General features: G+C 38.4%; 1 protein-coding gene across 1 annotated transcript in view; it reads right to left on the bottom strand.

The window, feature by feature from the left end:
- Positions 1-615: 615 nt before the first annotated feature.
- Positions 616-23,940, bottom strand: part of ACER3 (alkaline ceramidase 3) — a 37,066-nt gene continuing 13,741 nt past the window's right edge. Inside the window, exons 4-11 of the mRNA XM_009701569.1 lie at positions 20,251-20,303; positions 17,986-18,067; positions 16,827-16,862; positions 9,691-9,749; positions 6,184-6,285; positions 3,322-3,426; positions 1,502-1,547; positions 616-1,275 (exon numbers count right to left, since the gene is read on the bottom strand). Coding sequence (XP_009699871.1) covers positions 1,222-1,275; positions 1,502-1,547; positions 3,322-3,426; positions 6,184-6,285; positions 9,691-9,749; positions 16,827-16,862; positions 17,986-18,067; positions 20,251-20,303 — 537 coding nt within the window. The 3' untranslated portion in view covers positions 616-1,221. The remainder of the gene's footprint in view (positions 1,276-1,501; positions 1,548-3,321; positions 3,427-6,183; positions 6,286-9,690; positions 9,750-16,826; positions 16,863-17,985; positions 18,068-20,250; positions 20,304-23,940) is intronic.

Genomic DNA, 23,940 nt, shown 5'->3' with positions numbered 1-23,940 from the left:
TTAGTTCAATGTTTTCTTTAGGCTTACTTATTAAGTTTCATCAGCTGGGTCGATAAAAATTGCAGAAACCAGAGGGTTTGTCTCCCCCATTAATCCCCAACGTTTGGTTTTAAAAAGGTGGTCAACTTTCCACAGAGTAACCGTGGGATGGACAGATCAAAAGCAAGCAATCAAAGTGCTGCTATTTATTATTTTGGGGTATCCTCAACATCAATCTTGTTCTTTACTCTTTCTTCAATATTTCTGAATAAGAAGATGCTTTTGAAAGTCACATCATTATTTAAGATTTGTAAAATAAAGGAAAGAGAGGAATTCAAAGCTGAACTAGCACACATCTAAGGTGTCTGTCAATCTGTAGTATGAATGGGACACAGGAAGTAAAAAGTAGGGACAGAAAAGGGAGCCATGTAAATAATAATTATCAAAAAAAAAAGTGGTTCTTGTGTTTATGCAGTTACCCTGCAGTCTCCTGATGGATCACTGGTCAAACAAATTAGGAACTCAGTTTCCACACAACAAGAACCCCTATAATGCTTCACTATCTCAAGTGTCTTCTGCTGGTCACACCCTGGAACATCCTCCACGATGTACCTTAGTTGGACTAAAGAGAAAATGGAAGCTTGGTACAAAATTAACTAAATGGCACAGGTATCCCAACCATTTTGCTTAAAATATAAATTGCAAAGGAGGCTGTGGAAAAGCAAGACAGAATAAAGCCCTAAATCAATCATTACATACTTCATTAATTGTATAAAAGTGCAAGATTAAAGTAGTTCAGGTTAAGCATTCAGTTCACTATAGGCCGCACAAATGCTTAGCTTGGCCATCAATGGCCTGTTTTTATCATTCAGTTGCTAATATTAGTTTAAACCACAGAAAGAACAACAACTGAATGAAAAACATATGCAATCCACTTCAAAAATGGTTAGTTTTCTGTGACCAGCACGAAATATTAGCTCAGTATCATCAGCTATACAATATATACATAAAAATATTGTGTCTTAATCTTTGTTTTAACAACTTAGAATAAAGCTGTACTAAATATTATTTCCCTAGTGTGCCAACTCTTTGCTCTGTTCTGGCCGGCTGGCCTAGTAACACAGAGAAGTCCTTTTATAGCAATGGTACTTGACCCATAATTTTGACACTTCAGCCATAGTAACTGTTGAATCGCTTTATTCAGCCAGGCTAGGTGATCGCATGTGACTGCCTAGGTCTCAGTCAAAGCTTCTTGGGCGGCTCCACAAGAAGAACAGGCCATATTCCAAAAACAAACTGTTAAAAGAAAAATAGGAAGAGGGAAAAGATTTCCTGGAATATTATGTCTCTTGGAACAGAAAGCAAATACTGTTAACCATCATTTCAACTGCATTTCTTGAGATCTAAGCAGAAATCAAAGAGTACTCTAACAGGCATAATCAGTGAGCCCCAGTGAAAGTTCAAAGCAGAAGATACCCAAACACTGCAGTGCATTAACGGACATAAAATATTGCTTGCTTACCTTCACCTTTGGCCTGTGTTTCAGGAAAAGTGTCCTTGTGTATAAACTGAGGAAGAGGAGAAAAGCGTGCTTAAAATTTCATGTATAAGACAGCATATAAAATAATAACGATGTACTAATCCCAGTTTTATTTTCCAACTAGAAAAGAATTGCTTCTGTGATTGCAGAGCTATCCATTCTGCCTAGATTTATGCAAAATAGGAGACATTAGCCTACAGCAAATCCCTCTGTGCGAGACTATGATTAGGAAACTAATCTACCCTATCACCTATGTGGGGAGAAAGAGAGAAACCCAGAGAAATAAATTCTCTGTCCACTATGGAAAAGACTAAACAGGGACTAGAGGCTGTCATTTTGGAAGGATGAAATTAAATCAGTGTACCACAAAATATAGCAGATGTTAAGGGCTGGTGGGCAAAACAGCATAGCTTATTCTGTATCTCATTTTTGTTCTTATACACTCTCTTCCCTCCATAGATCTTTTCCTGTGTATGATCTCACTTTAAGTAGACATAGGTGATGCCACTGTGTGGCTGAGAAAATACTAGGGAAACTACTGCAGGGAAAGTATGTAGTTCATCGGGGAAGGACAAACAAATCAGGCATCTGTACATTCCCCAAGGGCTAAAGGATGCAAACCCAAATTATTTTCTCTGTGCAGCACACTGGAAAAACCTTGCCTATGCTATCCAAACGCTCTGCGTCAGCTTGCTTTCCGTAAGGAATTTTCTTTAAAAGATTCTCTCAAGCTGTTTAGGGCAGCAGACAACCTGTCAGCCAAAACAGGGCAGTTGTTTTCCACATACTCTTGCATATTTTATATATATATCTGTATACACACACACAAATGTACGTATGTATATATACATGTACATATGTATAGATACATATATATGTACTTATATACACACGCATATATAAATGTAAATATGTGTGTATATACACATACATGTATATATTAAAAAAGGTATCAGATCAGCTACTGGAACTGTACTTAATTTCCTTGCATTTTCCTTTTACTAGTTATTTTAACATCTGATATAAAAGGTGAATACCATGTTAGACGTAGAAAAACTGCTATGTAATCAAGTTTCCTCAACTACAGAGAATGTATCTGTTAAACAGACATTTTTTTAGTTATGGTTAAGTGGTAAAATATTATCTCATAATATAATGAACAAACCGCAGAAATTCTTCAGATTCCAGCTTAAATTCTATTTTTGCTCCTGGTTCCACTAGATGGTGGTATAGAGCAAAAACAAGAGAAAAACCTGCTGGCTGCAGGCTTGCTAACTTAGGCTCTGGTTTAAGTCTCCTTCTAAAACTAATATCCTGCCCTGCTGGGAACAGCTCTGCTCCAACCACTTCAGCCATCACCATTCTGCCCTATAGCATGATGCCTGCTAGTTTTCAGGAGCGACACTGCCTATCAAAGAGGTTAGCTATGCTTCTAAAATTCAGTATGTTTAAGTACTTCAGGATTGCTGCTCAAGAACAGAAAGGTATTAATATCTTACGTTTTGAAATTAATATACTGTCAAATAGTTTTCCAGTTTAACTGCTAGAGGGTTCTCATTTCTGAGTTACGTTTTTCCCAAAGAACTATGGCTATTTAAAGATTAATGATTTTGAAGAATATAAATTACTTTTGGAGAGTTTTTAGACCAGTTGCAAAGAGGAAAATAAAAAAAATTCCCACCAGTTTAGTAGGAAGTCATTTTTCTGCTCTTCTGGACAATGCAACATTCTGAAGTAAATCTGCACCTGAGAAAACTCCTAAGAGTGCTTTATGAACATCCAGTTTAGAAAACATTTCCTACCTTAGCAAGATATGAAGGTAAGAGCCCAGGCCGGTGAGAATATGCCACCATGCATGAAACTGTGTCACAGCTCCCACAACAGGAGGCATCTTCTCTCGTAGTGCTCTGTAAGAAAGAAACACCATGCAATGGTTTATTTTTCAAGCTAAGCAATCTCAAATCGCAGCGCTTGATTGTCAGATCACACATTACTGTTTCTGTATCTCAGGCACGTGCTTCACGAGTGAGGTTTCACATAGTCAGGCTTTCAGCAGGTGAGGAACAGCAGTTAGATCTTACACTGCCAGTATAGAAAGGTATTAGCAAACTGGCTTTCTTACACAGTTTAAAGAAAGCAAATACTTCTTCATACAATGAGTGATCAGTCACTTCTGGACTCAAATTTCAGGCAATATAGTTATGGCATCCCACTGTCTCAAATGAGTTCTACCATTCTCCTCCCCAAAACCTGGTGAACTACTGTCCATCGGATGAAATGCTGAGTTTAAGGTCTGAGAGAGGAAATGGGATTTATCAGACATCACCATTTTACATTTGGCAATCACACCACCTATTCTCCAGCTCCATGGAAGCTCAGCTTGCCTTTCTCTGTTGTACTCTAAAACAGGGACAAAATGGGTGTTTAGTGAGGAAGCAAAGAAAGTAAAGGGTCTGAAATACTCTGCCAACATGCTTTGTATTTTGCGCAGTTACGGGGTGTGAGGTGCTTGGGAAGAGGCTAAGGGATGGAGATAGAGAAAGAAAGGGAAGGAACTACATTGCCCTGATTCCTCCTGCTCACTAGGCTTCTGCAGATAATGCCTATTTTGGTTGACAGTGGAGCAAATGTTTGCATCTGCCTGTCGTCTTCTTTGACTTTCATTTCACATTCAGTCAAAACAAAAAAGGGAAAGCAATGATCGCAGGCATTAAGGAAGAAAAATCTGCAGCTTCTGTAATACTTATTTACTGCTTGATGTTATATAGCGTTCAGTCCTCCTGACTAAATGCTAATCCCTGAGCTACTGCTTAGTTTCCAGAGCTGCTCAGTCACAGATATAAACACAGAGCTTCAATTCAGTCAGCCCAGGAATGACATACTGGAACACACAGACTGTCACCCCGGTACAGCCTCCAAGCCTTTGGATGGCAGGAAATCTCAAAGCTCAAATTCAAAAATGCATAGATCCAACCAGGGAAGCTGAGTGCTAGACATGTTTTTTCGGTTGGTTTTTGTTTTTTTTTTTGGGGGGGGTTGTTTGTTTTTGTTTTTTTAAATAAGCTCCAAATTTAATGAAATACAGAAAAACAAAAACTGAACCAAAATTCAATCTTGAACATTAAAACCCAAAAGAACAGGTAGGTGGATGATTCACCAGTTAGATCTTTAGAGAATAAAAAGTTACAAGGAACTGGAATATATTTTCTCCAAAGGTTCAAGTTATAATACCACCTGGAGAAATTCAAGGCTCTGCAGACATCTGATTAAATCTAGTAAACAAGCATATTTGGGTTTTTTCCAGCACCATAAGCAAGCAAGTATTACAGGAAATATGCTATTTTTTTTTTCCCTTTGCAAAATGAGGATGGAAAAAAGTGCTTCAGCAGCTGGTTTAATCTTTGAGTCTAGGAACAAGTTCAAAAGCCCCACGGACCTGTAGCAGCTCAGCAGGCTTAGTGAATTGGGGGTTATGATCTCACCAGTGATGTGATGCAGCTGCAAAAAATCAACCCTGATGCCAATATTTGCAAAGTCACTGTACACCCACCCACCTGCGTTGGCAAATAACTTTTCTATGCCATCTTTATCAACTGTTTCTAGGGATGAGGCGCTGTGTATTATATTCAGTACACTTGTATTTTTTTAAAAAAAGTTTCAAGAAAACCCTGTTGGAGTTAACTTTCAATTGGCCCAGCCTAGTGCAAGGACTACAGAGCCAAAAGGGACAGATGGAAAACACCAGCCTTCTTCACAGCATGCTATGATCCCACCCTGACAAAGCAACCTACTAGGACGATTCTGTACACCCCAGATCCAGCGGCGTAATGGTATATCAGAGGATCAAGAATGGATTTTCTGGATGCTGGCATCAACCTTTCCGTCTCCTCCAGCTTGTAGGAAAACACAAGCATCACAACTAAGCGAAAGAAAGGTGCAGCTGTCCAGTTCCAGAGGAACACACATTAAGAGAACAATCTGTTGGACTGGTGTTGTTCTTTGCACAGACAGGATATCTAGCCATACGATGACATGATGGGTTCCTACAAGCTTTGTCTGGAAGCCTTTTTTATCCCATTTGGCAATAGACTGAACAGAAAGGAAGTCTCTCCTTGCCTCCTCTACAAGGGCTAAGCCAGAAGACTTCAGGCTAATAATGGCTGCCAAGCATGGTGTACTGGCTCAGAGTTACTGTTCTTTCTGAGATGCTCAAATAGCTGTTGTTTGTTGGTGACAGATGTATTGCAATAGACATTTCTTTAACCTGCAGAACTACTGCTTTTGATATTTTCCTGGGAAATGGCAAGAGCAGAAACCAAAAAAAAAAAGAAGGCAGAATAAAAAACTCATTCAGATGAAATGAAGTGTGAATAGCAGGCTTTAATAAGCCACAGATCCTCAAAATTACTTCAGTGACATTACTTTCTCTCAATTTAAACTAAAGGTAAAGAGAAATATCAATTATTTAAAAAAAATTAAAAAGTTAAAAAAATTGTTGAGTGCTGAATCTAATCATGAGCAAACTGGATAAAACACTCATGGAATGTTTTGTAGGCAGTGTACCATACATACCATGAGACGGACTTGAATATAAACCACTGAAAAAACAAAGCTTTATGCTAAAAGACTATTAAGACCTATCTAGACAAAGTGAAAGAACTCACCTCAATTTATCACAGAAAATATTGTCCACATTCCAGAGAAAAAATCCCATTAAAAATACAGTTAAAGACGTATAGCCTAGACCTCGAAGCCATGGGTATACCCTAGAGAGAGAGAAATAATGCAAAGTTTAGTTGAAGATGCTTTAAAGGCAGCTTGTAACATACATAAATACTATTACATATAAACAAACTGCCTTTTTTTTTCCCCCAAAGGAAAAATATCAACTTTAAATCTCATCTATTTAAGTATTATATTTAACCTCCTCCCTGTTCTCCTGAATTCACGTACTCCAAGACTCGTTTTTTGAATGTTTTACTTCTATGTTTCTAATTGTTCCCCTAAATACTGCTCTCTCCTAACACAAGTAGTAAGTGGGAAAACTGAAGTTGTCTAAAAGGTACTAATTCTTCAGTCCCATGTATAATCCTTCAGTTAAAACCCAGCCATGTTACAAATCAGGAATCTCCCAAAAGAGGCGGCTCTTTTCCAATACATGATATCCCTATACTACAGGACTTGTGTAACATCTTTCGAAGTGACTGTAGTCTTTTGTGAACATAGACCACCACGACCAACAAATAGCCAAATGAATGGTTTTAGAAAACAGTAATTTCGTGTTGTATTTTATTATTAAGTGCTATCGGGGATGGAAAAATGTCAAGTTCATTTTGGGAGGAAAAAAAGAAAATCCTCTTTAGGATATGGGAAACACACTGAAGAATCAGATGCAAGAAAGTGCACCATTAATAAATTTACCCTCACTATCTGCATTCAGGTTGGATCATGGAATTGTAAACTTCCTACATGGAAGTTGGTAGCATTTGCTCCTTTCCCATTAAAATGACAAGTCTAAAACCAAACCCAATCCCATCCCTAAAAGGCTGACATGAATTACTGTTCAAGTTATTTTTAAGCATTATGAATGCACAGTTTAGATTCTGGGTTAAAACACATTTCCGAGCTGCTTCTTCCCCACCATGTTATACACAGTGCATGTTTCAGAGCTGTGAGCACTGACAACCAACATGTACAAAACACAACAGGTAGAGCTTCTTCCACAGGGCAAGCTAACCAGATATAAGTTGTACATGTTAACAAGTGTACTGCCAATATAAACTAGCAAAATTATCATTTGTTTAGTCTAATAAATGCATGGAGCACCATAGGGTACATGGTAGAGACTACACTGTAATATTCCCGACTCAGTGCTCTAGAGGCATAAGCAAGCCCAGGACATGAAAGAGCACTAAATGGTATGTTATACATGCTGGTAATTAGGTAATTATAGCTAGAATTGCTCAGGGAATAAATGGTGGTGTTTTGTGAAGGAACAAGAGAGAGGTTGGCATCACTTATTAATAGGGAACATGCTTTGTGAACAAAGAACAACATTTGCCAAGCTGTAATCTCGGGAAGGAAGCAGACCCAAGAAAGAAATGAAGAATCGGGCAGAAACGGGCAGGAACAGCAAGAAATTATGAGGATAGGAGGAGGTAGCAGCCTGGAAGGAACAACATGCTGTTCTTCGAGATTTTTTACTCTAAGCCCCGAGCGACTTCAAGCCCCACAGTAAGATATGATGAGTGATAGAAAGCTAATATATATCAAGGAAGCAAGAAACAAAACAAGCAGAAAATGGAGTCCATATGTAAGTTGAAACAGGCTTGGACAGACTTCAAGCCCCACAGTAAGATATGATGAATGATAGGAAGCTAATATATATTAAGGAAGCAAGAAACAAAACAAGCAGAAATTGGAGTCCATACGTAAGCTGAAACAGGCTTGGACAGAGCTAGTGCTATCCATGGAAAGACAGGAATGTTTTAGCAATGCAGAGGAAGTAAATTCAAAAGTGTACATTTAGAGAAAAGAAAAGGTACCTTCAGGTTGGCACAGCTTCTCTAGCAGAACTAATTTAAAATTAGTTTAGTTAAAATTTAGAAGTAGTTTAAACCTACATCTCCCTATCCCAACTTTCTAATCAGTTGGCATAATATAACCAAAGGGGGACGCAAGTCTTTGTAGGGCCATGTTGCAATGAAGCAATCTAGCCAATTAAGAAAATACACTCCAAACCCCTAAAATTGAAGTGAAAATGCAGGTCGAACTTCAGAGACTGTCTTTGCTAGAGGAAAACAATGAGATACCCTGGGAGGGAGGATGGTGGTGTTATTGATAGTGACAGAAGACAACAAAATGCTTCAGAAATAATGAGAATGCACAAGTATGTGGAATTTGCAGAACTGGAAAAATAGCAAGCCCAAGGGTTTGCCTACACAGACAGAAAGAAATTTAATTCTAAGTGACTACAACTGTGCTAAATCCTTGTATAAGAACAAAAGTAAAGTGACCTGAACTTGGTTCAACTTAGTTTCCTGGAAGTGAATTAAGGTAATATCATGTCAGATCTCTACACTAGGATTAAAATTTCCATGTTTATGGGTTTGGAAAGTGCCTTTAAACCGATGATTGTTTCTAAAGCTGCAAGCAACATGCTATCAGTTTAAAGTTGTTTTTCTTGCTTAATAGAAGTCTGTTAACATTTACACTTGGTCTGTGGGGATTTCTTGGGGAAAGTCAAACCAAATTAACTGAAATTGCAATTGGAAGGTGATTCAATGAATCTACTTTAAATTCACACTTTTTGTTAAATGACTTGTGTTTCCAAACAGATACATATGTAACTCGAAACAAAGTTCAACAAAAAGCACATTTTAAATGAAGACAGTAGAGAGAAATGAGTAATTTTCAGGGGCAATCCCCAAACACATGAGAGTATCAACTATTCACAGCAGAGAGACAGGAAGGGGCAACCAACTGAGCCCCTAAGAGCTAGAGGTATGTGTTTACTCAATACTGATTCAATTCCTTTCTCTTCACTTTGACCTACCAAGTTTGTGCTCTGATGATTCTAATGCTTCTCAATGTCTCCTACCATTTCTAATACACTTTTGTTTGTTATAAATAGTTTTTATTTTAATTTCCATAATGTATACCTAACTTTACCCAGTCAAAACTCTAAGGAAAATTATCATCTAACCTGTGTTACTAGCTTTTACATTTGAATTTTAGATACTTGAATAGGGAAGAGGAAAGGAAATTATTAACTGATGGTTCAGCTCTGCATTCTTACTCTCACCTCTCTCGCAAGTATCATCATTAGAGTTTGGACACTGGCAATAGATTTCACATGTTACCCAGCAATATGAAGACAGAAACTCCACTCCCCTTGAAGTCCCAGGCTAACAGCTGAAGCCACCAGCAGAAGAACTGGCAGTGAATACTGATCAAAAGTGCAGAGATCTCAGTTTTGTTTAATGTTATCCCAGTGGCTTCAAAAAAATGCAAGATGAGCCATTCCCTTTCAACCAAGCAGAGCAGATGAGCCAGCGTCATGTATCTAGTTCAAGACATTTTGCCATTGCCAATTTCTCATGCTAAGCCCACCAAAAAAAAATGCAAATGCTAAGCTGTATCTCGTAATGCTGAACTAAACTGTTACTTACCATAATACTATATAAACAGATCGTAGAACTATAATGGAAACTAGCGTTCCATACATGATCTGGAAATAAAAACAGAAATAAAATTCAGCAGTTGTATTCAAAAGACTTTACAAAACACTACGGGAGTAAAACATTTCTGAAGCCTCTGTTGATTTTTGTTTCTTAGTCTCAGGAAAACAGTATTTGCCCTAACTTACTCTCCAGAAAGTCTTCCATAGAAGCTTCGAATAAAAGGATGATTATAAACCATGTCCTTTATGCAATTACAAGAAGTCAGCTGTGTAAAATCGCTGTTTCACTTTTTTGAATCAGAAAGCAAACGCTAGATGGCACTCAGCAAGCATCCTGAAATCAAAATGGTAACTAACTCCTATCATCTCTTCCATAGCTGAGCATTTTAGCCCAGGATTGCATATGAATCAGCTAAAACCGTTTTTGAAAGCTATAATTCCTTCACTGATATTTGATTAATATTTTTTCCTGAAAACAAACACCTGAATAGACTATGCACTATGCCCACACTGAGCACCAGTATGGAAGAAACTTTCCAGGAAGCATTTAAAACCATTACAGATTGTTGGGATTCAATCTAATTGTACAGTGAGAAGGCTGCACGCTCTGAAAAGATCCATGAGCAAAATCTGGCTCATCCTAGGCTTGATGAATTTGAATGTAATTGCCCGACTTATATAAAAAGTCAAAGTAATCATTTATTTTCTGCCTCGTGATCTTGAAATCACTTTCCCTTTTTTTTATTCACAAGCTTAGGATCCATGGAACACCAAGACGTACAGACTAAAGAAGAGAAGAAATGTGGTCAGTCATGCCTGAACAGTGATGCAGAAGCCACTGCAGCAGGGAGGATTTTCAGACACTGGTGACATGAAATTCCTCTCCACGCTTTTTATTCTGAACAGTTTTCCTCCCAGCAAAAGGCAGTTCCAAGCAGTTGTGCCTTGCTCTTTGCTTCTCTCCAGTGGCCCACAAGCCCCTTGCTATTTTTCATTTCCTTGTTCATTGACTTTCCTTTCTCATTTTGCTTTTAGTTAACTCCTATCTAATGCTGCCTTGTTTTACGTGAAACAGAAAAATGATAAACCTTTGCTGCCTATTTTTAAAAGCCACTAAACCTCACAGAGGTGTGTTTACAAACCAGTGTCCTTACTGTGTTCTACTGATCCCCTCATACCTTTCCTACTTTTAGACTACACTGTCTTCAAGGCAAGGACAACCTCCTACTCTGCTGGAACCAGAGCATTCAGCTATTACTATCCTGCAAGCATATGCACGTGTCTAGTCATCTGACATAAAATACATCGCTGTAGTAACGCAGTGAAACCTACCTTTCCAAAGTCCATAAAGGCAAATTTTCAAACTCCTTTTAGCTTTAAGGATGAGGTTAGTAGCGCACACCATGTTATCAGTGCATATATACAGAACAAGACAGACAACAGAGTCCTTATCTCTGACAACAGGTAAAAGTAAGCTCCAATATTGACTATGCAAAGTCATTCAGCACAGCAGCTCTTTATTTGCATTCAGAGTGAGATCAAATAACTTCAGTAACTAAACTACTACTACTGTGTGTTCTGCTCTGTAGAGCTAAACAAAGCAAAACTATTTGAAAGGCTAATTGGTTCTGGCTTCTACTTTATACAAAACTGTTAGCTAATTCCAGTGCCCTTGCTGGAGTACAGCACAAAAATCAGGGGTGGGGAAAAAATAAACCAACAAAAAAACCCCAACAAACCAACCCAACAAAACCTGCTAGACACAACTCGAGTATCAAGTGCTCATCAGTCCCAAGCTAAAGGTAGAAAGGGGACCCGCTCAGGTGTGCTGGTATAATTCTTCATCATTTTGCCTAAAAAGACCTCACTATATAACAAATATAGACTACGTTTAAAAGTTAAATGCCATTTTACTTCATCAGTCTCATTTAAAACAGCCTTTTTTCATTTTCCTAATCAAATCCAGTAATTTATTCTAAGACTGGGATGGCACAGCGGAAGAAACTCATAGAAAGGCTCCTCTGGAACCTCAATGAGAGTTTGATGCCCTGTCCTTGCTGATCTCCTCCTTCCCACAATTTCCATTGCCAAAATGCTCTTCTGCAGCGGAGACAGTGGAAAAACCTACCCAGGAAGAGAAATTTCTCTCATACCTATTAGGGGTGTGACCACCTTCATGCTTTTATCTGATTTGTTCTTGGGTTCTTTGGACAAGACATTAAATAGTGTCAGACTACACCTAGAGAAATACAGCTCATAGCCCAAAGCCCAGGTAAAACACAGGCTAAAAATGCTATTTGTTGCAGCAGCTGCTAAAAGCAGGAAAGAGCAAAAGCTAAGAAAAGCTTTCTTTGTAGAGCCTCTGGCTTGATATCTCCTAGTGAGTTGCTTAATGGCTTGCAGAAAAGGACAGTCTTAATGGAGGGAGGAAGGAAAAAAATAAAAAGAACCTTGCAGTGACTGAAGAAAAATATGCCCACAGTTGACACTTCAATTTCTTGCCTTTTCCGCTCCCCCACACAAACAGGTTGTTAGCAGTAAAACACATTCGTGTTTAAAAGCCTGTGAAAGACTGGAAAAACAAACTGTTCTGCTCCGCATGCTCCAGTCCTCCCCTTCACGCTGACGGCAAGCATCAAGGAGGTGTTGCTGTGATGTGCAGAGACTGTAGTTGCACCTCTCGCTACAGCTGTTTCTTACTAGAAGCCTATAAACCAAACTACACAACTTAGTTTATACTTCAGGGAGTAGTGCTTACTTTTACTCCTTTACCACCCATGGACTTACTATTTTCATCATGCCAAAAATTTGTTAGGTATTATCCATCCACCCAAAGAAGGATTAAAGTATAAAATAAAAAAAACCCCCAAATTATTTTATTCAAGTTGACTCAAATTTTTCAATTTCTTTAGCTCCCTTTGTTCATTGTAACTCATACATCACTTAAGTGACAGATGAAAACCTAAGCAAGTTTTATGCTATTTTGTCTCACAGTGCCTTTAAACTGTAAGCCAAAGAACACTCTTGCACTACAACTGAAACAACAGAAAACAGCAGAATCTCATCATCTTTTGTTATCACTGGACAGTTCCCTCTTTGCTGTTTAAGATTAGTTTAAGATTGGTTTAGTGGGTTTAGTGGGCATGGTGGTGTCAGGTATACGGTTGGACTTCATGATTTTTGAGGTCTCTTCCAACCATAATGATTCTATGATAAGATGCAAATAAAGCTGCATGTACTTCAGCTTTGAAGCCCATATCTTGGGAAAAAAAAGTCTTATCTTATTAATACACAGTGGATTACATGATAAGAAGGCCAAATATGAAGAACACCCTTCTAATTCACAAATGGGAAATAAGCATTTCAGGGCTCAGTGTTTGGTAGCATTTTTGATGTGGAGGCAGTTAAGCAAATCGTGTAGATTCACTTCTTAGGCAAGTTGGAGGTAAGGCTGGTACTCCACACTGGGGGGAGCATATGAAACTGGTTCTTCATCTACCCTTCTAGTACAGAAAGCGGCAATAGCCTGTTATTTCCACTTCTCTGTTTCCTCTGCTCCCAACCTTCTGCCCATGCTTGGTTAATAAAGTCAATTTATTAGCCTTAAATATTAGTGTACACATTGGGAACCACACTGTGAGATTTTGGGTTCTTCGCAACCATTGCTTATCTATTAATATACTAACCAGCTATCAAAAGATAGTTAGCCTAAGTACTTGAAGTTGGAAACTACTTTCAATTTACAACAAAGAAAATGGACTTCTACATATTCTTGAATTGCTGGAAAAGAAATCTGAGCAGAGAGAAAAAGGCAGGACAATCTCCACGATGACACTGAAACACCGAGTAACTCAGCAGATTTATGGCTGTTTAGTACTACATGCTGCCTTGACAGCTCCTGAATGAACTAATTCAGCTGCACTTGGTTTGGTCCTGTTTAGATGCACGGACACGATGGCAAAGCGACAGACAAGTCACTGCTGCTACATGGCACAGAGCAGCTCTCCAGAGCTTCTGGGACACTGTCTGCAGCAGTAAACTGAGCTTCCCCTTCCATGACTTGTAGAGCTGATCCTTTGGAAAGTCTGAACATCTTTCCACATTCCCTAAGCTATTGTGCAGGTTGAAGCACTAGCCAGAATGAAAGCTGTACTTGCTTTCTGGAAGATATCCCCAAACAAGCTGTATAACAGAGTGAAATGTCACTGAATTAGTTTTATATGTGGTTTTTTTTATGCCCAAGTAGAGAAAGCTCTGTGGTGAAGACATGCCCCAACAACGTCATTTTTAACAGACTGCTTCATGACCTTAGCATATAGAAAATAAGAACACTTTCCACTAAAAGGCACAATATATTAAGCTACAAGCCTACAACTAACTGTTGCCTTAGCAGCAGGAAGGACCCTGGAGAGCTGCAGGATATTGAGTGGGTCCACACAGATACCCCAAAATGGGGAGTCCTGTAAGTTTGAACATGTTCTGTCCTGACATAACACATTCCTCATGCAGCTTCAGGCTCCCATATGTACTTCTACATACACATTTCATCATGACTTCACTTCCTCCTTTGCATTTGTGTATTTAAAACACCTATGGAGAACAGTTTTATTAATTTTTTCATTGAGGCAAATGAAATACTTTTTTCTCCCATGTTCACTCTCTCCCTTTTACCCAAAGTCACCTTAACTGGTAAATCCAACACTTGTATTTTACTTCTGTCACTGTTGCAGAAAATTCACTGGTCATATTATTATGCTGTGATCAGCGAACACATCCAGACACTCCCTCCTTCCTTTGGTGATCTGTGTGCAGTTTAGAACAAGAATAGTTGTTATTTGCCCATCAGTATATGCTCTTCCATTCTGAATCACTTGTCATCCTGGTCTTCAAGGTCTCCCAGTTATCTCTTCATCTCCTCCTTTGTACTCAGTGATGCCTCTGAACTTCAGATCATCACAAATATCATCAGTACATGACACTGTTTTTCCTGCTACAGGTCATTAAATAAAAACAGTCCCACTACTGATCCCAAGAAAGTCCCAACTGAGACTGCCTTTCATCATCTCCTTTAGTCATTTTCCACTAGTCACTCCCTTACCCTATTTGCAATTCTCATACTGATCTACTTCTCCAGCTTGCTTAGTTTCTCATGGGACACCATAACACCACTTCTAGAACGTCTATAAAAAAAGACTTGTTTTAGAAAATTAGATTAAATAACTTGTTTCTTCTATCTACCTTTTAATTATTTGTTTGCTCAAAATTTGCTTCAAACGCTTGCAGCAGATGACTATGCAAATAAAACAGGGTTTTGGATCTATTTCATGACTCACATAACTTGGCTCACTAGCTGAATGAGGTTTTTGATCGCTACAAGCGTACAGCCAGTATACAGTATGCAGCAAGTAAACAAATCAGGATGGAAAACAGTGCTGTGTAGGTGAGAGCTTTCTAGGCCATGTCATATTAGAAAGAAGGCTACTCCTAAGACTCGAGGCTAAAAGTTTAACTGCCAAGGTAATTTCTTCTTCTTCCAGGGCCATCTTAATTTGTGTCTATGGATCACTCCACACCAGCAGCCAGCCTTCCCCCACCTCTTTCCTTGTATAAGCACAAATACACATGCAGTAAACAGGGATGAGTAACTAATCTGATTTAAGGATTTAAAACTAATTCTGAAGAGAGTTTTCACCTGTTGAGTTCCCCAATCAAATTCACATCAGAGAGTAAATGTGTGTGCCAGATGGGAAAGAGTGGACAGGCATAGCTGTTTTCTTTGACAATGAAGCTGGCTTAGAAACAACTAGGAAACTGGGATGTAGGGCTGTTTAGCACCATGGAAATTAGGCAATAATAGTGCTCTAGCCTGAGAGATTTTGACATAAACAAGACAATACATGCTTCTAAAGGCCACTGCTATCTTTCATTTAATTGACGAGTCAGCAAAAAATACCACATCAGTTGTCAGGCAGAGAAGTGGCTTTTTCCTTCTAATGATGTGTAGCCTCCAACTGACCAAAACGCGCATCTCATCCTTCCTACGGTTAAAGCACTAAGACCCTTAAAGATCTGCAATATACAGATGGAGAAAAAGAAGCGGGTCTCTGTTGCCACTGTACTATGAATAACAAACTGAAATCCCCCTCATGCCCTGCTGGCAGTAAGCAATTTATGAGCCTAAGTTGGGAAGGAAAGTAGAAAGTAATTCACTGAAAAATGAGGCTTGGATCCTGACTGCTAAATATAATAGGATCCTTCTCCATTCTTATTGCTTCTTTCACAGAAAAAACCACACTGAAACAATGAACAATATAAAGCCGTCCATGTAGTTATTCCCCTTTTCGTAAGACTGACAAATGATGATGATCACAGACAAATACCTAGAGGAATCAAATGCTGCTTTATCTCCTGATGCTGCTTTCCAATACAGTTAGGGATCGAAACTGTAATTTAAACTATTATTACACGAGCATATTTAAATTTACTTCAAGTCTATGCGACCCATTCAGTTGGAAAATGCTTACTGAAATTATATCGAGGTTTGGATTGGTGTGGGGTTTTTTTTGTGAACTCTAAAATAAAGGACAAGTATTAAGAAAATACCTTTCTTAGCTGTGTAGTCAGAGAAATGTTTCCTCTGGATTTACAACATATTTGGCAATGAGCGTGAAAAAAATGAGTGCAGTACTTGAATGTTTGGAATTTGGCCATAACTGTATGTTCTCCATAAAATCAAATTTGGAAAGAGTTGTAAAAAGTCCAGCACTTTTATGGGCCTAAATCTCTTCTACATTGATTCCTCATGTATAAATTATAACAGGGAATTCATATTCTGAACCTAAGAGAAACCAGATGCAAAAAATTAAAGGTCCAAGGCAACAGTTTAAAGCTTCCCTTGTTCCCGATTGGGGAATATAGTAAAGTTCTGATGTATTTATTGCAATACATGTAGATTGAGTAGATAATTGATTAAAGAAATAAAAGTCCAAGATCAGTAGTAAATTCGGTCACTGTTCTTAACAAAATTACTTTAAACATAAACGTTTAAAATGTAAATTAACATAAAATATTTTAAACAGCATAGTTTAAAAACAAGATTAGCTTCTCCAACACAGCAAGATTTACCTGATGGAATACAGGCTCTTTCAAATTTAAGTAAACCTGGAAAGATTAAAGAAAAGAGAAATAATTTGCAACAGAGAACGATCATAACATTATTCATCTAAATATTGCCAAGACTTGTTCTGTTAGAACCAAGACATGAGTGCCTATCCATGCACCATTAAAGTTGATTAAAAATTTGAAGCATCCTCCGGCAAAACCTGAGTTTTTAACTATGGAATTATTTTAAATTAAGAAGCACAAATAGAGACCTTAACATCTAGAATCTCCTCATTTAATAGAGTTGCAACACATACAAAAACAGTTAAGATGCAGAAATTACCAGACACATTCTCGATATGCATTGCAAGAAGAAAATGTACTCTACTTTGACTTGCTATTATTAATGTTTTTGACAATGCTTTAACATTTCAATTCATTTTACAAAAAGCTAGTAGCTCTTCCTACTGTTAATGCGGTTGATTTACTTTCTGCTTTTGAAGAGAGAAGGGCACTAGACCTTAGGCATGACATGCCACAAGTGTAAAAAATTTTAGGAGGCACAGAAGAGAACAGACAAGTATGTTGAAGGCAGAAGATGACCTATGATACTTCTTTTTTTTAAGAAATGGTAATCAATAAAAATAACAAAGGATATTCCATCTGTGGTTGACAGCCAGCACAAAACTAATTTTATTCATAAAGGGAGCACACTGCACTGAGAAAGGGAATCAAGTTAGCCATGACACAGTTAAAATTCTTCTAATTTTTTTAACAGCTAAGCTGTTTTAACACCACCAGTCAATAATCCTGGCCTATGTATTACAGTTCACTTTTTGCAGTCTGTTGAATAGGTTTATTCTCATTTCTGTAGATGAATTAAAGCGAGGGAAGATGAGGAATGCAGCTCGTCCAAAGTCTCACACCAAGTCAATGGTGACTTTTTCTCACATTCCTATTTTAGCAACTGGGTTATCGCTTTTCTTCTTCATTTATTATATACAGTGGTTTAGATAGAAAGGTTTCAGGTTTCTCTGGTCAGCACATAAAATTTTCCCAACAAAAGAATTTGTCCTTCTTGACTGGAAGCGAGAGACTCAGTACTGCCTGTATAACATTCTTTCACTGGCAGGAAAACTGTCAACTTACAGGTGAAAATGCCATATTAGAAAAAGTTACTTACTATGCTGACTACGAAGCTGTATGTTATTAACAAGAAAAGCAGTGGATAATTGACTGTGTTCTTGTACTTGAAACATTCATACCTGTAACAGAACATAAAGGAGAGCAATAACATTCATCACTCACCACATAAAGGACGCACTTTTCAAGATATATTATCACAAAATTTGTGAGAAAATTGATCCGAATGAGTCTTAGGCCCTTCAAGAAACTGTAGCTCCTCCAATAAAGATGTGTCATTTTAATATAAAAATTCACACTTTTACCACTAAGTGTTTTTTAAAAAATCTAGCGTGAAAAACCCAATAAGCTCATGCACATACAAAAAATAACCTAGTCAGTGCAAAGAGTCTGGGAAGCAGAAGCATTTTCAGAAGGTGCTTAAGGAGTGATAATGGATGGCAAATTAGAAATGAGTTTAAAATGCAATACAGCTGCCAAAAAACATTACATCTGCAAGCTAAAGGCAGCGTGGGAAAGGGACTGCCTTACAAAACAGTGAACTCTAGAGATCTGTTAAAATGCAGATTTTGTTTATGGCTTTACTACAGTCACAGTGCAGTAAATTTGCCAGATTAGGTACTGGTAGAAGTAGAAGGTAAAAACAGCTAATTGCTCCCAGCATGTAACACAACTAATTAAAATTAGCTTCACAATCTCTACACTACACTTCAGCCACTGTTGTAATGGAATTACACACACATATCCCAGACCCTATCTCCATCAGAAAAAAGGTCCAAAAAACCCAACAAAAATGAACTTTGAGAAGCACAAAATCATTAGGGCTAGAGGAAGTTGTCTATATAACTCTTAAGTTATCTCTGCCTAGTTTATTTGTTTGTAAAGTTTTGGAAACAGAAACCATCAACGATGAATGAAAGGAAACAAAGAAAAAACATATAGGAATATCGGGGTGGGGGGGGAGTATTAACAAGATAGCACAATGTGCTACATTGCAAAATGGCTTGCCAAAGCAATTACACAGCTTGAGAGTCAGTAGGGCTAAATGATGTATAAAGAAATGTCCTGTGCAGAACCACCCCACCACCTACCTTCAAGAAAACCAAAACGATTATTAAAGGCCTCCTAAACTAAACATTAGCTCATTCTTCAAAACATTTTAATTACTACCAAACATACATACACAGAATCTTGTTAGAGCTAGAAAGGCAGTAAGAGACTTCAGTGCTTTTGAAGAAAATAGAGTAACCACTGCACAAAATAAGCATGATTATTTTTTCAAACAGATTTTTACAGCCACTTCTCATCCTTTTCCCCAATCACATTCAAATCAGACAAAATAAATGCAAAGGCAATTTCAAGGAGATAGGGAGCTACAATGGAAATATTTCCACTAACAGAGGCATTAGGATTCTAGTCCTGAGTTTGCACAAATCATACTAATGTATGAATCACAAACTGATGGTAATTTCCACAGATGCAGGATTAATCTTATAGCATCCCATCTCCATTGCAAGCTACCAGTAATCGTCACCAAAGATATTCCAGTTTTCAAAGGTTGAATATTTGATATGTTCAAAAGCAAAAAGACAATTTTTTTGTCTTTTTGTCTGCAACAAGTTGATTCATCATTTGGATTTTCCAAGTGACAGAACAAATCATGTTAAATCCAGGCCTTGCAGCAACAGGCAAGAAAAAGCCAACTTACTGTACCTTTAGAGTCGCCAAATGCTATATAGCTCCTGAAATTAAATGGAGAAAACATCCTGGCATGGCATTAAGCTGTCATGCGTGTTCCAAGACACTCTCCAAAAAATATGCACTTAACTCTTCATAAAATCTTTTTTCTTTAATTTTCCACATGAGTGGAAAGCAGGTTTAACCAGAAGTCTGAAATTTGCATTTGGAGTCAGACTACTACATAGAAATACAGCTCAAATAAATTACAATGCTGATAATTTTGTAGGCGTTACTGAAGTCAATTTTATTATGTCTGCTGTTTAAATACCAAGTAACACTGAGCTCTAGTTGTATAGTACACAAAGTTTTTAACAAGAGTTATTTTTTTCCCTGCTAAACAAACACTGGTAAAACATCTCGAAATTAGCAAAAACTAAGACTAAAGTCAGCCTGGTGCTCTAATGGCCAAGTCATAATGCTGTACTGCTAGCAAAACTGAGATCTCACTGAAATCAGTAGAAGCTTCCATGTCAGCCTCACTCTACACTACATTGGGCTTCATAGATTCTACGTTTCAAAAGTTAATAATTCATAAATATTCAGAAAAAAATTAACTAATACTTACAGGCAGTAGACAAACACACAACAACTGTATATCATTGGCAGTTCATCCAACAGCTATAAAAAGCAGAGACATCAAAACATGAAAACTACATTTAACTCACATGTTTCTGTAAGTTAATTAAGGAGAGAGTAGTCTTAAGAAAACAGGAGTTTTTAAGTCATTTAGATATCCACCTTCTTGACTGTACTTCAGTACGCAGCAGTGTCAAGTCCTATTCAACTACTGAAAGCTTGCTGCATTAATAAGCTTACTCTGAATCTTTTGGATATTACATTTCATAAAAAGCCCACACCTTCAAGGAATCATGCCATTTTCGCTGTTCATACCTCTTGAAACATTTATAAGCATTAGTTTTGTAAAGTCAGATTGAATGAGACCACCCCATTTACAGCCTGCTCAATGCAGCAGTAGCATTTTTTTACTTCTGTATAAACTTCCCCAAATTATGACTGCCATATAATGTTTTATTGTCTTAAATAATTTTTATACTTTGGGAGAAGACTGGCGTGTTACAGGTAAAAGAGTTACTTCTCCAGGAACTTTCCACCTTAATGGAGATGGAATTAAAATAGTAATCACAAGACAAGTGATTTCTCAAGAACAGGTATGCTCAAAATTGCCATTTACTTACCATTGGAGGGGAAAAAAAAATAAAAATCATAGCATCATTTTCTTCTAAAGTTTTTCTCATCAAAGAACATTAACGAATTTCTGCTCATATAGTTAAACTTACCTCCTCTTATGAAAGACTGAAAATCATGAAAATGCAAAAGCATACAACTGGATCAATGAAGATCCGCTGCCTTGGATTTCTAACGTGTTAAGTAAACATTAACAATTAGGCATCTTAGAATTGTTATACCAGGTTTGACTCTTTCCTAAAAAAAACAAGAACTGGATGCAAACAAGATTTTGATCTTTTTTTGTCATCACTCTGAAAGTTGTTGATGGCCACGCCTATACAGAAACTACCTTCAGGAAAGGTTTCACAATACTGCTAAACAGATCTACTGACTAGCTGTCACCGAAAAGGCATCTCTCGAATGAGGCAGTCGCACTCCTCTGACCCACGGTGAGCCAGCTCCAACAGTTGATCCAGCATGCAACTAACCTTACAAAAAAAGGTTTAAATCCCTGAATCCGTACATTATAGGGTTAGGGACCACGGTAGGTAGCACAAAGACAGTATCAGGAACATACAGCAGATGAAGCAAACAGGCATGATAGGTGGCACCTTGCCATCACATTAGTTCATCTTTGCTGGGATGCCTTAGAGAGGGGAAAAAATAGAAGCAATAGCTGAATTCAGCCTTATACTAATAGTTGTTATTTATAAATGCAGTGATAAGCTTTATATCAAGTCTGATAGGAATTAGCTGCAGGATTAATTCATGCAGCTCTAAAAGCGCGAGTCATTTAAAGCCTCCTAAAACAAAAAGGGGGGAAAAAAGAATAAGAAATACAATATTGCAAAATTTTTTAAATTTGGACAGTTGATTGCAGTCTTAAGTTCATACGCCAGCAGCATCTCAGGGACATAACAGTAACATCAAAGAGCCTCTCAAAAGATCCTAGTTAGAATTTGCTAGCAGAACACAGTGGCTTCTGTATCCAGAGGAATTAATGCTTCCAGAAATACTGTCAACAGCACATCTGAACATGTCTGAACAATGAAGAAATATGGATAGAAGGAAAATCGGTGAGCTGATTTCGCTAGTTAAATAAGCATTTTGGATTCTTGAGGAATGCACAATCAAGCAGATTCCCATAAAAATAAAAGAAAAAGAGAGATGATCATTTCAGAAGTATTCTAAATAACTGCTTTCCAAAACAGAATCTTTCACTTTTCTCTTGATTAGGCAATCTGAATTGACCATTTGCAGTATTAAGATTGAAAAATGATTGTAAAAAAAAAGAAATAAAAAAAAAAATCTCTGAACAGCTATCAATGCTGACTTTTAATTATAACAAGAGATAAAGTGAACAAGAAAAGATTATTTACTGCTTGAAATGTTTCCTCTATGGTGATTCGTGAGGTAGCAATCAGAGTAATGATGGGCCACTTGCAGATTTCACTTGGCTGCCAAAATAGTAAGTGTACTTTCTCTGCCTCACATGAAGCCTTTTATACCAGTTGGAAAGAAGATGCATTTCCTGCTCCCTTCTCATCTGCTTCTGCCCGCCCTTCACTTACCACAGCTCATAGGCCCCTTAGCTGTTCTGATGCAACACCAGAAATACACTGTAAGTAGCATCAAAGTGACTTGGATTAAAATAGCCTCTATACACACACAGACAAAAAATAAAAAAAAAACAAAAAACAAACAAAAACCACCCACATAAGAACATTAAGAACGTTTTAAGCCTGGATCATTTTAATGATCTGGGTTTCAGGGTGCCCTTGTTGACCTCTGTATCAATGTAAGAAAGAGGATTTGAAACACTGGCAGGGTTAGGAACAAGCAGCTGAGGGAAGAGAGATGAAAAGGTGGAAATTAAAGGCAGTTTCATCACTGCAGAGAATATAGGTAAATCACACCTCACTTGGGGATGGAGTGGTGAAATGGATCTAGAAACCACCTTTTTCATGCCAAGAAAAGCCCCAAATATTCTTACGTGATTGCAACAGTACACTCCATGGAGGCTGACAGTGTCCAGCACAGGCCAGAGATATAAAACAGAGCATTACGGAGGCAAACATCACTACAGATTGTAATTCAGTGCAAGTTTAAGACACCTAACTTTTGGTGTCCACATATGCAGTGTCTGAGGTCCCATTATGATCAGTAGAAATCCAGGACTCAATTCAGTTGCTACAGCATAGGCACCTAATGCCATCTGAGATGCTCTGTTATCTCCAATACACCCACCCAAGACTGGTAGATGTCACTGGGGGGTCCAAGACACTGGCACCTTTGTGGGACGGCAGCTGGAGGCCAGAGAGAACACACACAGGGTCTAAAGTTACACTAAACACCTATATTGTGGTGGTGAATGGAGTTAAATCCACTTCGCGGCTGGTCACCAGTGGTGTTCCTCAGAGCTGTTTTGGGGCCAGTACTGTTTAACATCTTCATTGATGATCTAGACAAGGGGACAGAGTGGACCCTCAGGAAGCTCAGAGATGACACCAAGCTGGGTGGGAGTGTTGATCTGCTGGAGGGTGGGAAGGCTCTGCAGAGGGACCTGGACAGGCTGGATCCATGGGCCGAGACCAACTGTATGAGGTTCAACAAGGCCAAGTGCCAGGTCCTGCACTTGGGTCACAACAACCCCGTGCAACCCTACCGGTTTGGGGACGAGTGGCTGGAAAGCTGCCCGGCAGAAAAAGACCTGGGGGTGAGCCAGCAGTGTGCCCAGGTGGCCAAGAAGGCCAACAGCATCCTGGCTTGTATCAGAAATAGCGTGGCCAGCAGGACTAGGGCAGCGATCATCCCTTTGTACTCCACGCTGGCGAGGCCGCACCTCAAATACTGTGTTCAGTTTTGGGCCCCTCACTACAAGAAGGACATTGAGCTGCTGGAGCGTGTCCAACGAAAAGCAACAAAGGTGGTGAAGGGCCTAGAGAACAAGTCTTATGAGAAGCAGCTGAGGGAGCTGGGGTTGTCCAGCTTGGAGAAAAGGAGGCTAAGGGGAGACCTTATCAGCCTCTACAATCACCTGAACGGAGGTTGTAACGACGTGGGGGCC

This window comes from Cariama cristata, unplaced genomic scaffold, assembly GCF_000690535.1.
Source record: "Cariama cristata isolate BGI_N322 unplaced genomic scaffold, ASM69053v1 scaffold6676, whole genome shotgun sequence".
In the NCBI taxonomy this organism is placed as follows: Eukaryota; Metazoa; Chordata; class Aves; order Cariamiformes; family Cariamidae; genus Cariama; species Cariama cristata.
Note: the sequence above shows the minus strand (reverse complement) of the source record. Positions and strands in the feature narration are given on the sequence as shown.